Genomic DNA, 18,945 nt, shown 5'->3' on the forward strand with positions numbered 1-18,945 from the left:
ATTACTAATTGCATATATGACAGTGGTCCCACAAGAATAGTACCATATAGCCTAGGTGTGTAGTAGGGTATACCATCTAGGTTTGTATAATTACACTTTATGCTGTTCACACAACAGCAAAATTGTCTAACGACACATTTCTCAGAACGTCCCCTACGTGAAGCAATGCACGACTGTATTTTTCAACTTTGCATGTTTTCACGCTTAAATGGAGTCACTCTCTGTGTTCTTCTGTGACTTGAATTTTTTGTTCAAGGTTGTGTCCCTATGATTAATCCACTGTGCATGTAGGGGTTCTTCATTCATGTTCACTACTAAGACTCCATTATATAAATATGTCACAATTTATTTATCCATTGATAAACATATAGGTTGTTTTCAAATTGTGGTATTACAAATACTACTTTGATTAATATGCTTGTACATGTCTCCTGGTATTTATATGCAAGAGTTTGATTTTTTTAAACATAAATTAGCGTGTTTCTTTTTATAGCCATTTAATGACTTCCCATCACACTCAGAGTGGAAGGAAAAAACAGCTTGATACAACTTAAAAAAAACCCTGCCCACCTCTCCAGACTCAACTCCTGATCACTTCCACTCAGTATATGTGCTTCAATGACAGTGGGTTTTCTTTTTCAGTTCCTCAAACTAGCCCTGATCCTTTGACCTTATGGTCTTGGCACATGTATTCTTTCTGCTCAAATGCTCTTCCTCCTGCATTTTGCCAAATCTCACTCATTCTTCAGGTCTCACTTTAGCTGTTGGTTCTTCAGAGAGATGTGCCCTGAATCCCACAGTCTAAATTAGTTATCTCTACTACTATTCATCATGGTGTGCTTGACTCCTTATTTTTTACACTTATCGTGGTTCAGTATTCATTTTCTTGTCCTGGAAATAAAAGATCATGTTTATTTTGTTCAGAGTAACTGATATATAGTGTGAATTCAATAAATATTGCTGAATGAACTGTTACACATGACTGGAAATTTCAAATAGAATTGTCCACGTGCACTGTACATTAATGATTGACGATAAATTTCAGTTCAGTGATATATTTTTAGGATTTTCATAATTTAAAAATAATTTTATGATGATGCTAAATCCTGAACTATTCAAAATGTCTTGAAAGCAGTCCCAAAATTTTGTTCAGCTTCATCACCATCAGCCCTACCACTATAGAATTTCAGGGTCCCACAGCCCAGGATGACCTGGGTTGACCCACACTGCAGAAGATTCTCCCCAAATTCACACTGCCTGGCTTTAGCCAGGGTGAACTCAATCGACCTCTAGAACTTGGTTGAGAGGAGTACAGAGTGAATGACTATTCACTTGTGTCTTTCTACATAAAATGGAGAATTATCAGATCCTCTCCCAAAAGATAGGTAAACTCACTAATAAATTGACCTAAAATAAAATTGAATCATATGTACTAAATAAATGAAATAAAGGTTGACTACAAATCTCTTATACATATGGTGCTTTAAAAATAAAAATAGTAGCAGTTATAATTTACATGAGTTATCAAAAGAAAATTATACATTAACTCTAAAACTTTTATGTCCACACTTAACCGTTTATAATTTTTAGTAAAGAAACTTTGACATGATATTGAAATAAATTACTGAACTGCTTTCTAAAAATTTTAACCTTCACCTTTCCACACATATCTATCCCAGGGCTGAAAATACATGGTATCTGGAGAAAAATCCTGATAAATTAAAAATAATGATTCAGAAGCTTTTCATATTTGCATTTACGTGGGCATTTGGAGGAGGTTTAAAACGCGAAGATGAACATGAAGATGACATACTGTTGTATTCAGGTCTTGAGCCTGATTCTCCTGCAAGAGTAACCTATGATTTTGACAACCTTGTTCATGAATTATTTGAAAGCAACTCACAAGTAGGTAAGTTCTGGAGGGAAAACATCATAATTATGCTTACTTTAGAATATTAATTAGAAACTTTTTATAATTGGGCTTATATTGATTAGGTCCATCTTTTAAAATGTTAAGATTAAAGGTAAAAGTGGGTTAATAGGTACACTCCAACACCCTTACTCCAATGAAAAGAGGCTGAGGAAAATCAGATTCCTGACTGATTCTTATTGCTACAAGAAGCTGTAACTCAAGTAAAGCAGAAGAACAAAGATAAAGCTGTGAAACTGTGAGCTCAGCCCATCGGCTATATAGCTGGATTTGTATTATATTATCATGTAGCAGGAACTTCTGTAGAAGAAGCATATTACAGTCCCACATTTTGTTTTTGAAAAAATAATATTTTCCAAATTATTTTATAAAGCCTTAGATTTATTTAGTGTTTGTGTTTTTAAATCAGTTCTTAGAAGCGGAAACTGTCCTAATACTTTGAAACAGTAAACTTTCCCAATTAGCTGTTACTGTTAAAGGAACTTTGAAGAGATTAAGAGATCATTGACGCAGGTACCAAAAAGAAACAAAATATTGAACATGAATGTATTTAGAAGAACTTTGTTAAATAAAGATGAGAGCTAAAAATATTAACAAAAATACAAATCCTACTAGTTTGTCTGATGTAACTCTTAAAGTATCTTTTCGAGGTTATTTGTAAAAGTTCCACTTAAGACATGTGGATCACAAAGTTTTTCCTATGGAAATTAATTTTTAATATCAAAGTATTGCATGGTAATTTCTCTTTGAACTTAGTAATTCAATTTGATGTTGTTAACTCCTAAAGATAAATAAGCTGCCTCGATTTATTTGTCAGGCAGAAATACCTCCAACTTTATTCTATCTTCTCCCTGTAAACCTAAAGAAAAACTAATAAATTACTCATTAGGTTAGATTATTTTAAAACAATGAATATGAAATTTTGTTCTGTCATCTGAAATACCAATATAAAAACTAGTTTAGGACAGAGATGTAGGAAGAAAACAAGAGACTGGTGTTAGTAGTCATAAAACTATAAAACCATCAGACTAGAAACAAGAAAGAGAAAAAAAGGGAATCCAAAAAACCTTCCGCTCATAATCATCTTGTGAACAAAAACTTTAAAATGCAGAAAGAAACTAGTACTAAGAAAGTAGACCAACAATCACCCATCATAATGTTAACTCATTCCAGATGAAATTATTGTAGCCTAACAGATTCTAATAGAAATATGTTTAGGGTTCTCAAAAAGATAAATGAAGAAATGGCATCCATTTTAAAATAAATAAGCAATTATGAAGCAAAAACAAGTAGAAATGAAAAAAGAACATATGGCTATAAAAAAAAACCAATTGGAATTCTGGAAATGAAAAATGTAGTCATTTAAATGAAAACTTCAATAGTCTAGATCAACTCTACTCTGGGCACCATGAAAGAAGGAATTAAACCTAGAAAAAAAAAAGAGTTTTCAAGTTTTATTCATATTGATTTTGCATATTTATAAAGTTTGGTCTTAAGTATATCATCTTTTTTTCTTTAGTTTTGTTTTTGACATTATAAATGCTAATGCTTCAAGAGTTTCCCCATTAAGTATGATCCTGGTTTTGTGGTTGTTGGGCTCTTAACTTCTATTGTATTTTTGATTTCTAGAAGGTCTGTTTAGTTCCTTTTCAAATTGGTTGTGTCACTTTTTTAGTTTCTCGTTCCTTTTAGGTATTTTCAAGCTAACTTTTATTTCTTTAAACATAGTAAGTATGGCTGTCTTAGAATATGCACTTGATAATTCCAATCATTCAAGTCTTGTTAATTTGTGGCTGTTATCTTGTTTCTGCTAGTTACCTTTAACTGATTATTAAATTTGAAAAAATTATCTGTAAGAATAATATAAAGTTTAGGATAACAGTTCCATTCTACAGAAAGGATATCCATTGCAGCCATCATAGTTAAAGATTAGATCAGGCAAGAATATCAATGGATGCTAAATTTAGGGCAAAATTTTGATGAGGAGCAGGTTAGTTCCATAGTCTGAAACTGTTTCCTCACGAACTAGTTCTTAATTGCAAGAGAAAAACAACAGAGAAGGAAAGCAAAGGACATATATTACAATGAACCCTCTTTTGCTGTATTGTGATAAGCAGAATAATGGCTCCCCAGAGATTCCTCCATCTTAATCTTTGGAATCTGTGAATATGTTATCTCATAGCAAAAGGGATTTTAAAGATGTGATTAAGGATCTTGAGATGGGGAGATTATCCTGGATTATCTGGGTGGGTCTGACCTAATCACATGAGTCCTTAATGATAGAAGAGGGAGGCAGAAGAGTCAAAGAAGGAGATGAGATGATGGAAGCAGAGGTTGAAGTACTGCAATTGTGCAGTTGCTGGTTTTGAAGATGGAAGGGGCCAAGGAATACATGTGACCACTCAACACTGGAAAAAGCTGGAAAAGGCAACGAAAAGAATTCTCTTTGAGAGCATTCAGAAGGAATGCAATCCTGCCAACACTTTGATTTTAGTCCACTGAAAACATTTTGGACTTCTGACTTCCAGAACTGTAAGAGAATAAATTGTGTTCTTCTAAGCCCCCTAGGTTTATGGTAATTTGTCACAGCAGCAACAGGAAACTTATACAAAGGTATTAAGCTGAACTCATGCTTTCTTTTCTTTATACACAGATAGACACAGAAATAAATATAGATGTGTGTATATATGGGTCAGTATATGTAGATATATTTCTTAGCTCTCTGCTGAGAGATCCTAGAAGCAGTGACCCCCAAGTAGCAATGAGTGCCCCTGGAACTCAGATCTCAGTGAAACAAAGGCACTTCCACTTGAGGAAGGACCTGCAATGACAGAGCAACTAGGGAACTACAGTTATTTATCAGAATGACTATAACTGGGAAAGAGGGGATTCCAGATCTTTCAAGGATAATTGGATACAGTATTTGAGCTAATGGTTATACCAGTAGAACCAAAAGACCATCATGGCCCCTTGTTAGAGTAAAGGCTTATGGAGGAAAGGTGAGTAAAATCCTGGTACAGCTCCATGTCACAGTTCAACTCCACCCAGTGTTCATTTCCCCAGCACCTAAATGCATAATCAGGATGGATATACTTAGCAGCCGGCAAAAGCTTTCACCTTAATTTCCTGACCTGTGGACTAAGATCCATGTGGAAGGGGAAGCCAAGTGGAAGCCCCTGAAACTATCCCCACCGGCAGCCAAGATAGTAAATCAAAACCAATGCTATATCCTGGGTGGAATGGTAGATATCAGTGACACCCTCGAAGACTTCAAGAATGCAGGTGTGATTTACCCATCATGTCCCTGTTTAATTCACCAACTTAGTTCTTTTAGATAAAAAAGATGAATCAAGGGGTGACCGTGGATTATAATAAACTTATACAAGTAGTAGTCTCAATTACATCAGCTAGTATTTTACTAGAGCAGGTCAGCTCAATCACTGACACTAAGTATGTGTCATTAATCTGGTGAATGCATTCTTTTCAATTCCTATCAAGAAGGAGAATCAGAAGCATTCTCATTTACTTGGAAAGGACAATAATAAACCATGGCCTTGCCCAAGGGGTAGCAAATGAGATGAACCATATGATTGCCCCAACTATCTTCCTGGAGGAACTTTCCAGACCATGGCCCCGGGGGGGTGGGGAGGGAGGACATAAACAGAGGTTACTGGTCTTGCTAAACTGAGAAGACAGGGCTTTATTAAGGTATATTTTACATATCATAAAAGTCACCCATTTCAAGTGTATAACTCAGTGATTTTTTTTTTTTTAAGATTTATTTTTTTCCTTTTTCTCCCCAAAGCCCCCGGGTGCATAGTTGTATATTCTTCGTTGTGGGTCCTTCTAGTTGTGGCATGTGGGATGCTACCTCAGAGTGGTTTGATGAGCAGTGCCATGTCCGCACCCAGGATTCGAACCAACGAAACACTGGGCCACCTGCAGCGGAGCACGTGAACTTAACCACTCGGCCACAGGGCCAGCCCCTATAACTCAGTGATTTTTATAGCTTTACTGAGCGGTACAACCTTTACCACACATCAATTTTAGAACAATTTTCATCTTTCCCAATATGATCCCTGCCATTTCCAGTTAATCCCCATTCCCCCTTCCATTCCCAGGCAACTACTAATCTACTTTCTCTGTTTATAAATTTAGCTGTAATGGGCATTTTAGTAAATGGACTCATGCAGTATATGGTCCACTGTGTTTGGCTTCTTTCACTTAGCATAATATTTTTGAGACTTATCCATAATATACCTTCTATTAGTAGTCAATTCCTTTTTATTGCTTAATAGTATTTCATTCTATGGATATACCATTTTTGTCTATCCATTTATCAGTTGACAGACATTTAGGTTGTTTCCAGTTTGGGGCTATTATGAGTAATGTTATTATGAACATTCATGTGCAAGTCTTTCTGTGGACATATATTTCCATTTCTCTTGGGTGGATATCTAGGACTGGAATTGCTGGGTCATCTGGTAGTTTATGTTTAATTTTTGAAGATCTGCCAAGCTATTTTCCAAAGTGGCTGCACCATTTTACATTCCCATCGACAATATATGAGGGTTTTGTTTCTCCAAATCCTCACCAGCATTTGTCATTGTCTGTCTTATTTATTACAGCCATTCTAGTGAGTGTGAAGTTATATCTCATTATGGCTTTTATCAGAATGACAAGAGATAAATGTTAACAAGGATGTGGAGGAAAAAGAACCCTGGTACACTGTTGGTGGGAATATAAATTATTACAGCCATAATGGAAAACAGTATGGAGGTTCCTCAAAAAACTAGAACTAGAACTACCATGTCATCCAGCAATCCCACTTCTGGGTATATATCCAAAGGAAATGAAAATGTTATCTCAAAGAGACACCTGCATCCCCACGTTCATTGCAGGATTATTCACAATAGCCAAGACATGGAAGCAACCTAAGTGTTCATCAACAGATAAATGGATAAAGAAAATGTGGTGTATATATATGCAATGGAATATTATTCAGCCATAAAAAGGAAGGAAATCCTGCCATTTGTGACAACAGGATGGACCTTGAGGGCATTATGTTAAGTGAAATAAGTCAGACTGAGAAAGACAAGTACTGTATGATCTCTGGATAAATAAACTGTGGTACACGAATGGAATACTATTTGGCAATAAAAAGAAATGAATTATTGATGAATAATGATGAGTAATATGGATGAATCTTAAAGATACTATGCTAAGTGAAAGAACTCAGTTTCAAAAAGTTACATACTGTATGATTCCATTTATGTGGCATTCTGGAATAAGCAAAATATAAAAATAGAGAACAGATCAGTGATTGGGAGGGGTTAAGATAGGCAGAATAGTCTCAATACGAAAGGGGCAGCACTAGGGAATTCTTTGGGTTTTAAAAGTGTTCTGTCCCCTGTCACAGTGGTCACAAGAATACATGCATATGATATAAAACTTACAGAACCGTATAACCCAAAAAAGTAAATTTTACTGTATGTAAAAGTTTTATAAATGATTCAAAGAAAAATATTAAATATTAACCCTGGTATCTTTGTATGGTGAAACCATGGCTAAATTCTTTTATGATTCTGTATTTTCCAGAATCTATTAGCAAAATTTATTACTTTTATGATGGAAAAGTAAATATGATTTGCAAATAAGTATCAGAGTTCTCTAATGTATTGGTTTGACCACAACCAGAATATTACTGGCATTTAATAATATCCAACACATGGTAATAAGCAGAACTTCTGGGTAAGATTCTAAAGGATATCAGATCATGATTCACCTTACTTTCTGGATATAAAAAAGACAAAAAGTTAATAAAACTTTGCTTTTATATAATTAAAGATTAGAAGAAGAAAAAAAATAGGCCTGTTTTATATATTTGTATATACCTTTGGTGAATAGTTACTACTTCTGGTTCAACAATCAGATCTTTCAGATATCATATCATTACTGAAACATTCCGTAAATGAATCCCTTTCTTACTTGGATTGATTTATTTATCGTTTCCAAATGCAGGCATCGCCCTACCAACTGGCGAGCGCTCTATCTTTGGGTATTTTGTGGATGTACAGCAATGTGAATTCATGCCGTGGTCAGAATTACTTCCTGGCATTCAAACACTAATTCAAAGAGGTGAGACTAATTATAAGACTCATATTCTAACTTCTCTAAAATATTGGGAACACTTTATATATAAAGGAGTTATGTCAGCAACTTTGAAGACTGATGTAGTCCAAGTTTGTGCAGGGACCAGTTTAGATCTCTGTTTACAAAACATGCCTTTAACAAAATAACCTTTGAATATTGCTTTCTGAGAAAGTTGGAATGTATTTGATGGAGTCAATTGTACATTGTAAAACTAATTCATTGACAGTCTTACTAACAAATACTTTTTATTTTAATTAGCTGTGATTAATGAAAGGAGAAAAGGGAGAGGGCCTCTTCTAAGACAGGAAAAACATATATAGGAACTACACTTGATTGTAAAGGAAACTGCTAATTAAAAAAGAATAATCATAGTTTGATAAATATCCATATATGCTAAATTGTTTGTATTCTCAATCTTCTGCTTCTAGTTGTAGGAAAAAAATATACAGAAAATTGTACTTTGAGAGCTTGGTTGAAGTTTAAGGCAGTAACTTAATGATCAAACCTCATGTAGATTTCTTGCAAATATAAGAAATTCAATAAATGCAAATTGAATTGAATTGCTTTGAGGTCAGTTTTCTCTCATCAAAGAATATCGAAGTTTGGTTAGAAGAGTTTTTGACAGAAAATAACCAGAGATATCAGAATCATGAAACATCCAGAAAGTTCTAATTTCAGTTGGAAATACCAAGGTTCTACTGTATAATATTGTTCACAGTAAATATTATTGGCTGATCATGCTTATTTAAAACCTCTGAATTGTGTATCATATGTCAGTGCTAACACTGGGTCATTCTTTTTTAGCTTTTATTACTATATAGAAAAAGCATAAGTGAATGTCAGTGCACATAACTCAGTATCTTAGTGTCCCACTCCTAAGGGAAGTGGGAGGTATTTTCTCCAAATCTAAGATATTACGTCCCAACTTACCCTAATTGTAGGCAAAGGGCTTAGAAGAAACCAAAACCCTCCCGAGCTTTCAAACCTTTCAAACCTAGAACAGGAATCTAAATATCACAATATCATTTTTGATTCACCACTACGCAATGCAAATCAAAGCTCCTGGTGCCAGACCAGTCTTAGGCACATGGGAAAAAAAAAAAAAAAAGAATGAATCAATAACAAAAGCCAACATTTTGTTCATATGAGAATCCAAGAAGATTCTCAGAAATACCATTGGCAATGTGAGGCGCTTTGGAATGAAAACAATGTCCCTGTAAGAAGCAAGGGTGTAAAGAAAAGAAGGGCAGGCACAGCTCTGCCGGGTGGGTGCAACAGCGGAGGCCAGCGGGGGACTGCTTCAGCGCCTGGAAACACCCCCGTGGGCCCACGGAAGTGCGGCCGTCAATTTAGAGCGCCAGGGGCTGAGCAGGGGCCAGCCTGGCTAGAACCGCCGCGGGAGGCGTCTCTAACGAGATTATGCCTGGTTCTTGAGAAGACAGCAAGTAAACCCAATTAGATCCCATCTGTGAAATCAAAAACTTCTCACTCGGTGATGAGCTGCTTGCCTTAGTCCTTGCGGAGGTCATTGCTGATGGCGGGGGCAGCGCACACGCGCCGGCGCGCAGCTTCAGTTCTGCTGGTTGAGCTTGCCCTGCCCATGAGCTTCTCAAAGTACACGTGGGCCGTGCAGGCGGTCACAGGCTCCGGGCTGCGCTCTTCAGAGAGGTTCTCCATCTCCTGTTGTACACTTTTAATTTTGCTCAGTGTCAGTTTGATGTGTGGGAACTTCTTCTGGAAGATCTCATTTGTGTCCTTGAGGTCAGAGGGCCTCACATCCTCCATCACCGTGGTCGTTGGCCAACGCAAAGATGAGGACCCACCCGCTCGTGCTTGCCACAGGACCACTGCAGGTCATCCAGGAGGTTGGGGTTGTACACCAGGGCATCCCGCGCCTTGCTCCGTGCAAGCAGAGCATGCCCCAGTTCTGTGCCAGCTGGTGCCAACTTGGCGGGGGCAAGTCTGTATCTTGACCCCAGCAGAGCATGTATACATTTATTGTGCGTAATATTATATACATGGCATTAGATGTACAATTATGTATTAAAATATAAGGAATTAATTTCTTATATGTAAATTAAATTTTATTGTGTATGAATTATAATATAATCAAATTATGAAATATAACATCATAAATTTATAACATTTAGGATATCAATATCATTTTTTTCCATGGTAAACTACATTATGATAGATTTTTTGGGCATCCTAGACATGCTTCAAAAATCACCTTTTATCAGGTCAGCCTGGTGTCTAGTGGTTAAGCTCACCGACTTTGCTTCAGGCCTGGGGAGTTAGGATCTCAAGTGAGGACCCACACACCGCTCATCAAGCCATGCTATGGCAGCATCTCACATAGGAAGTAGAGGAAGATTGGCCTGGATGTTAGCTTAGGGCCAATCTTCCTCACCAAAAACAAAATTACGTTTTATGATTAAGATATTTTTCCTCAAAAACATTTTTTTGTTTAAAAAAAGTACTCAATCTATTGTCATCAGGGGATGTATTTTGAAGTTCATGCAACATTTATTAATATTCAATAAATATTTGAGACAAATTACTAAAGCAATGTTCTAATGAATCTCCTGTTCCTTGTATGGGGATATATGGAAACATACAGTAAATGTTTCCTTCTTCAGTAACAAGATGGAAAAATAGGACCTTGATCAATATAAAGGAAAATGATGGGAAAGTTAGTTAATAATAATATGACTTAATTTTACGATATTGTAGCAAGTTAACCCTCCCTTTTCTTTCCATATACCTCTTATGTTAATACCCTGTGTGTCACACACTGCTTCTTGTCAATCAATTATCCATTCTTTCCTGTCTATTGATGGAAGATTCATCTAGGGGAGCTGGCTGGTAGCGGAGTGGTTAAATCACGCACTCTGCTTCAGTGGCCAGGGGTTCGCAGGTTCAGATTCTGGGCATGAACCTACACATCACTCACCAATCAATTATGTATGCAAATATTGACATCCAAAGGCATTTGTCTAGGCATAGTTCTAACTGCTCTGTTCTTTTTCTATACTCAGTCCATTTTCTACCATTATCCCAATTTAATGGAGGCTACTCTGAGGCCATCTAAAACGATTGGATTGGTGGCAAGGCAACATTCTCTGCTGGACAGAAGCCAGCTCAACGGCAAAGATCAAGATTGAGGTGTTGCTTTTGTTGCCTTTGCTTTTGGTGTCAAATCCAAAAAACTCAGTGCTAAGAGTGATGTTAAGGAGCTTACCCCTTATATTTTCTTCTAGGAGTTTTGTGGTTTAAGGTCAGATAGTCAAGTCTTTAAACCAATTTTTAGTTAATTTCTGTGTAAGGGTTAAGATGGAAGCCAAGTTTCATGCTTTTGCATGTCACTGTCTAGTTTTTCCAACGCCATTTATTGAAGAGAATATCCTTTCCTCATTGTATATTCTTGGCTCTTTTGTCATAAATTAATTGGCCATATATGTGTGGGATTATTTCTGGGCTTTTGATTCTGTTCCATTGACCTATGTGTCTGTTTTTATGCCAGTAATGTATTGTTTTCATTAATATAACTTACAATGCAGTTTGAAATCAGGAAATGTGATGCCTCTGGCTTTGTTTTTCTTTCTGAAGATTGCTTTGGCTATTTGGAGTCTTTTGTTGTTCCATACAAATTTGGGGATTGTTTGTTCTATTTCTGTAAAAAATGCCATTGGAGTTTTGAGAAGGATTGCACTGAGTCTGTAGATGGCAGTGTGGACATTTTAACAATATTAATTCTCCCAATCTATGAGTTGGAATATCTTTCCATTTATTGTCTTATGATGTTTAGTGTATAGATCTTTCACCTCCATGGTAAAATTTGTTCCTAGGTATTTTATTCTTTTTGATACAATTGTAAATGGGGATTTTCTTAATTTATTTTCAGATAGTTCATTGTTAGTATATAGAAATGCAACTAATTTTTGTATATTGATTTTGTATCCTGCAACTTTACTGAATTTGTTAATTACTTCTAATAGTTTTTTGGTGGTATCTTTAGGGTTGTCTATATTTAATATCATATTATCTGCAATAGTGACAGTTTCACTTCTTTTCCAATTTGGATGCCTTTTAATTTTTTTTTTTTTTTTTTTTTTTTTTTTTTTTTTTTTTGCCTAATTGCTCTGACTAGGACTTCCAAGTCTGTGTTGAATAAAAGTAGTGAGTTCGGTCATCCTTGTTTTGTTCCTGATCTTAGAAGAAAAACTTTTAGCTTTTTACCATTGAGTATGGTGTTAGCTGTAAGCTTGTTATATGGCTTTGATTATAGTTAGGTACATTCCCGCTATACCCAGTTTGTGAAAGTTTTTGTCAGGAAAGTGTGTTGAATTTTGTCAAATGCTTTTTCTGCTTCTATTGAGATGACTGTATGACTTTTATCCTTCACATCATTAATGTGATGTGTCACACTGATTGATTGGCAGGTGTGAAACAGCCTTACCTCCCTGGAATAAATCCCACTTGATTGTGGTGTATGATCCTTTTAATATACCATTGAATTTGGTTTGCTAATATTTTGTTGGAGATTTTGCATTATATTCACCAGGGATATTGGCTTGAATTTTCTTTTTTTGTAGTATCCTTGCCTGGATTTGGTATTAGGGTAGTGCTGGCCTCATAAAATGAGTTTGGAAGTGGTCCTTCCTCTTCTGTGTTTTGGAAGAGTTTAGGGAGGATTGGCATTAATTCTTCTTTAAATGTTTGTTAGAATTCACTGGTGAGGCCATCTGGTCTATACTTTTGTTTGTTAGGAAGTTTTTGATTACTGATTTAATCTCCTTATTCATTATTGGTCAGTTCAAATTTTCTATTACTTCATGATTCAGTGTTGTTAGGTTGTACGTTTCTACGAATTTATCCATTTCTTCTAGATTGTCCAATTTGTTGGCATATAATTGTTCAGAGTAGTCTCTTATGATCTGTTATTTTTTTTGGTATCAGTTGTAATGTCCCTTTTCCATTTCTAATTTTATTTGAGTCCTCTCTCTCTTTTTCTTGATAAATCTAGAATCTTTCTATTTTGTTTATTTTTTCAAAGAACCAGCTCTTAGGTTCATCGTTCTTTTCTACTGTGTTTTTAGTCACTATTTCATTTTTTCTTTTCTGATCTTTGTTATTTCCTTCCTTCTCCTGACTTTGGGCTCAATTTGTTCTTATTATAGTTCCTTGAGGTGTAAATTTAGGTTGTTTATTTGAGATCTTTCTTGTTTCTTTCCCTTTTTTCAGTTGAGATGTAATTCACATTACATTATATTAGTTTCAGGTGTACAACATAATTATTTGATATTTGTATATATTGTGAAATGATCACTATAACAAGTCTAGTTAACATTCATCGCCACACGTAGTTACAATTTTTTTTCTTGTGATGAGAACTTTAAAGATCTTATTTTTTAATGTTGGCTTTCATTGCTATGAACTGGCCTCTTAGGACTGCTTTTACACCATCCCATAGGTTTTGGTATGTTATAGTCCTGTTTTCTCAAGACATTTTTTGATTTATGTTTTGATTTCTTCTTTGACCCATTGATTGTTCAGTAGCATGTTGTTTAATCTCCACATATTTGTGAATTTTCCAGTTTTCTTCCTATAATTGATTTCTGGTTTCATACCATTGTAGTTGATATGATTTCAATCTCCTTAAATTTATTAACTTTTATTGTGACCTAACATATGATCTGTCTTGGAGAATGTTCTATCTGTGCTTGAGAACAATGTGTATTCTTATGCTTTTGAGTGGAATGTTCTCTGAATGTCTGTTAGGTCCATCTGGTGCAATTAGTAGTTTAAGTATCCTGTTTCCTTGTTGATTCTCTGTCTAGGTGATCTATACGTTGTTGAAAGTGGGGTTTTGCAGTCCCTTACTGTTATTGCATTGCTATCTACTTCTCCTTTCAGGTCTGTTAATGTTTGCTTTACATTTAGGTGGTCCTGTGTTGAGTGCATAAATATTTACAAATATTATATCCTCTTGTTGGATTGACTTCTTTATCATTATGTAATGAAATCTTTGTCTCTTATTACAGCCTTTGGCTTAAAGTCTGTTTTGTCTGATATAACTACCCCTGATTTATTTTGGTTTCCATTCACATGGGATATCTTTTTCCATTCCTTCACTTTCAGTCTGTTTATGTCCTTGAAGCTGAAGAGAGTCTCTCGTAGGCAGTGTATAGTTGGGTCTTGTTTTTTCAGCCATTCAACTACACTGTGTCTTTTGACTAAAGAATATATTCCATTTACATTTAAAGTGATTATTGGTAGGTATGTACTTATTGCCATTTTGTTAATTATTTTCTGGCTGTTTTTTCATTCCTTCATTCCTTCTTCTCTTGCTCTCTTCCTTTGTCACTTGGTGCTTTTCTGTAGTGGTATGCTTAGATTCCTTTCTCTTTCTCTTTTGTGTATCTATTATAGGTTTTTGCTTTATTGTTACCGTAAGGCTTATATAAAACGTCTTATATTTGTAAGAGTCTATTTTAAGCTAATAACAATTTAAATTCAAATGCATACTAAAGCTCTACATTTTTACTCTCTCTTCCATGTTTTATGTTTTTGATATCACAATATACATCTTTTTTATCTGTATATCCATTAATAAAGTATTGTAGTTAGAATATTTTTACTACTTTTTAAAAATTACTTTGTTGAGGTCATATTGACATAATATTGTAGAAATTTCAGGTGTGCATTGTTATATATCAGTTTCTGTATAGACTGCATCGTGTTCACCACTTAGTTTTTATCAATCACCATACTGTGTGCCCTTTTACCCTTTTCATCCTCCCCCAACCTCTTCCCCTCTGGTAATAACTAATCTCTTCTCCTTATCCATTTGTTTGTTTATCTTCCACACATGAGTGAAATCATATGGTATTTGTCTTTCTCTGTCTAGCTTATTTTGGTTAGCATAATACCCTCAAGGTCCATCCATGTTGTCACAAGTGGCATGATTTTGTCTTTCTTATGGCTGAGTAGTATTCCATTGTATATCTATACCACATCTTTATCCATTCATTTGTTGATGGGCACTTGAGTTTCTTCCATGTCTTGGCTATTGTGAATAATACTGAGATAGCATAGGGATGCATAAATCTCTCTGAATTGTTGATTTCATGTTCTTGGATACCCAGTAGTGGGATAGCTGGATTATATGGTATTTCTCTTTTTAATTTTTTGAGAAATCTCCATAGTGTTTTCCATAGTGGCTGTACCAGTTTGCATTCCCAGCAGCAGTGTATGAGGGTTGCCTTTTGTCCATATCCTCTCAAACATTTGTTATTTCTTGTATTATTAATTGTGGATGATGGGTGTAAGGTGAAATCTCATTGTAGTTTTGATTCACATTTTCATGATGATTAGTGATGTTGAACATCTTTTCATCTGTTTATTGGGCATCTGTATATCTTCTTTGGAAAAATGTCTGTTCATATCCTCTGCCCATTTTTTGATCAGGTTGTTTGTTTGTTGTTGAGTTGTATGAGTTATTTATATATTTTTGAGATTAACCACTTGTCAGATATATGACTTGCAAATATTTTCTCCCAATTGGTGGGTTGTCTTTTCGTTTTGTTCATGCTTTCCTTTGCCTCGCAGAAGCTTTTTAACCTGATGTATCCCATTTGTTTATTTTTTATTTTGTTTCCCTTGCCTGAATGGACATGGTATTCAAAAAGATACTGCTAAGACCAATGTCAAATAGTGTACTGCCTATATTTTCTTCTAGAAGTTTTATGGTTTCAGGTCTTACATTGAAGTCTTTGATCCATTCTGAGTTAATTTTTGTGTATGGTGAAAGATAATGGTCTACTTTCATTCTTTTGCATGTGGCTGTCCACTTTCCCAACACAATTTATTGAAGTCACTTTCCTTTCTCCATGGTATGTTCTTGACTCCTTTGTCAAAGATTAGCTGTTCATAGTTGTATGGTTTTATTTCTGTGCTTTCAATTCTGTTCCATTATCTCTGTGTCTGTTTTTGTGCTACTACTATGCTGTTTTGATTTTATATCTTGGTAGTATATTTTGAAGTCAGGTATTGTGATACCTCCAGCTTTGTTCTTTTTTCTCAGGATTGCATTGGCTATCGGGGGTCTTTTGTTGTTCCATATAAATTTTAGGATTCTTTGTTCTATTTCCATGAAGAATGTCATTGGGATTCTGATTTGGATTGCATTGAATCTGTAGATTGCTTTAGGTAGTATGGACATTTTAACTGTTTATTCCTCCAATCCATGAGCATGCAGTATCTTTCCATTTCTTTATGTCTTCCTTGATTTCTTTCAATAATGTCTTACAGTTTTCATTGTATAGGTCTTTTACCTCCTTGGTTAAATTTATTCCTAGATATTTTATTCTTTGTGTTGTCACTATAGATGGGATTGTATTCTTGACTTCTCTTTCTGCTGGCTTGTTATGAGTGTATAGAAATACAATTGATTTTTGGTATGTTGATTTTGTACCCTGCAACTTTGCTGTAGTTGTTGATTATAGTTTTCTGGTGGACTCTTTGGGTTTTCTACATATAGAATCATGTCATCTGCAAACAGTGAGAGTTACTTCTTCATTTCCAATTTGGATCCCTTTTATTTCTTTTTCTTGCCCAATTGCTCTGGGAATACCCTCCACTACTATGTTGAATAAGAGTAGGCACCCTTATCTTGTTCCTATTCCCAGAGGGATGGCTTTCAGTTTTTCCCCATTGATTATGATGTTGGCTGTGGGTTTGTCATATATGGCCTTTATTATGTTGAGGTACTTTCCTTCTATACCCATTTTATTGAGAGTTTTTATCATAAGTGGATGTTGGATCTTGTCAAATGCTTTTTATGCATCTATTGAGATGGTCATGTGATTTTTATTCCTCATTTTGTTAATGTGGTGTATCACATTGATTTGCAGATGTTGAACCATCCTGCATCCCTGTAATAAATCCCACTTGATCATTGTGTATGATCCTTTTCATGTGTCGCTGTATTCAATTTGCTAATATTTTGTTAAGAATTTTTGCATCTATGTTCATCAACAATATTGGCCTGTAATTTTCTTTTCTGTGTTTTCCTTGTCTGGTTTTGTTATCAGGGTAATGTTGGCCTCATAGAATGAGTTAGCAAGCAAAATTGACTTCAATTTTTCAGAATAGTTTGAGAAGGATAGGTATTCAATCTTCTTTTAATGTTTGATAGAATTCACCAGAAAAGCCATCTGGTCCTGGACTTTCATTTTTTGGGAGGCTTTTGGTTACCATTTCATTCTCTTTACTTGTGATTGATCTATTCAGATTCTCTGTCTCTTCTTAATTCAGTTTTGGGAGGTTGTATGATTCTAAGAATTTATCCATTTCTTCTAGGTTGTCCAATTTGTTGGCATACAGCTTCTCATAGTATTCTTTTTTTTTTTTTTTTTTAAGATTTTTATTTTTCCCTTTTTCTCCCCAAAGCCCCCCGGTACATAGTTGTGTATTCTTCGTTGTGGGTTCTTATAGTTGTGGCATGTGGGACGCTGCCTCAGCGTGGTCTGATGAGCAGTGCCATGTCCGCACCCAGGATTCGAACTAACGAAACACTGGGCCGCCTGCAGCGGAGCGCGCGAACTTAACCACTCGGCCCCGGGGCCAGCCCCCTTCTCATAGTATTCTTTTATAATCCTTTGTATTTCTGTGGTATCCCTTGTAATTTCTCCTCTTTCGTTTCTAATTTTATTTATTTGAGTCTTCTCTCTCTTTTTCGTAATGAGTCTGACTAAGGGTTGTCAGTTTTGTTTATCTTCTCAAAGAACCAGCTCTTAGTTACATTAATCCTTCCTACTGTTTTTTAAGGGCTCTATTTCATTTATTTCTGCTCTGATTTTTTATTGTTTCCTCCTTATACTGACTTTGGGCTTTGTTCTTATTTTTATAGCTCTTTTAGGTATAGGGTAAGCTTGTTTATTTGAGATTTTTCTTGTTTCTTCAGGTAGGCCTGTATTTCTATGAATTTCCCTCTTAGTACTGCTTTCGCTGCATCCTGTAAGAGTTGGTATGTTGTATTTTCATTTTAATTTGTCCTTTTTTTTTTAATTTTTCCTTTGATTTCTTCATTGATCCAATGGTTGTTCAGTAGCATGTTGTTCAGTCTCCACATATTTGTGACCTTCCTAGCTATTTTCTTGTGGTTGATTTCTGGTTTCATAGCATGTGGTCAGAAAAGATGCTTGATATGATTTCAGTCTTCTTAAACTTATTGAGTCTTGCCTTGTTTCCCAACATATGGTCTTTATGAATGTTACATGTGCACTTGAGAAGAATGTGTATTCTGCCGTTTTTAGATGGAATGTTCTATGTATATCTATTAAGTTCCACTGGTCTAGTGTTTCATTTAAGACCACTGTTTCCTTATTGACTTTTTGTCTGGATGATCTATCCATTGACATAAGTAAGGTATTGGGGTCATCTATTATTGTGTTGCTGTCAATTTCTCCCTTTAGGTTTGTTAATATGTTAAGTGCATATATACTAATAAGTGTCATGTCTTTTTGGTGGAATGTCCTTTTTATCATTATATAGTGCCCCTATTTGTCTCTTATCTTTTTTTTAAGATTGGCACCTGAGTAACAACTGTTGCCAATATTTTTTTTCATGCTTTTTCTCCCGAAATCCCCCCAATATATATACAAAATATAGTATATAGTATATTTTTTTGGTTGTCAGTCCTTCTAGTTGTGGCATGTGGATGCCACCTCAACATGGCCTGATGAGCAGTGCCATGTCTGCACCCAAGATCCAAACCGGTGAAACCCTGGGCCACCAAAGTGGAGCACATGAACATAACCACTTGGCCATGGGGCCTGCCCCTTTTTTATCTTTTTTCT

The 18,945-nt window shown here is 35.4% G+C and overlaps 1 protein-coding gene across 1 annotated transcript in view; it reads left to right on the forward strand.

The window, feature by feature from the left end:
* DNAH14 (dynein axonemal heavy chain 14) overlaps positions 1-18,945 on the forward strand; it is a 396,896-nt gene that overhangs the window by 235,588 nt on the left and 142,363 nt on the right. The window contains exons 42-43 of the mRNA XM_070501636.1: positions 1,680-1,909; positions 7,952-8,068. Coding sequence (XP_070357737.1) covers positions 1,680-1,909; positions 7,952-8,068 — 347 coding nt within the window. The remainder of the gene's footprint in view (positions 1-1,679; positions 1,910-7,951; positions 8,069-18,945) is intronic.

This window comes from Equus asinus, chromosome 30 (assembly GCF_041296235.1).
Source record: "Equus asinus isolate D_3611 breed Donkey chromosome 30, EquAss-T2T_v2, whole genome shotgun sequence".
NCBI classification, from domain to species: domain Eukaryota; kingdom Metazoa; phylum Chordata; class Mammalia; order Perissodactyla; family Equidae; genus Equus; species Equus asinus.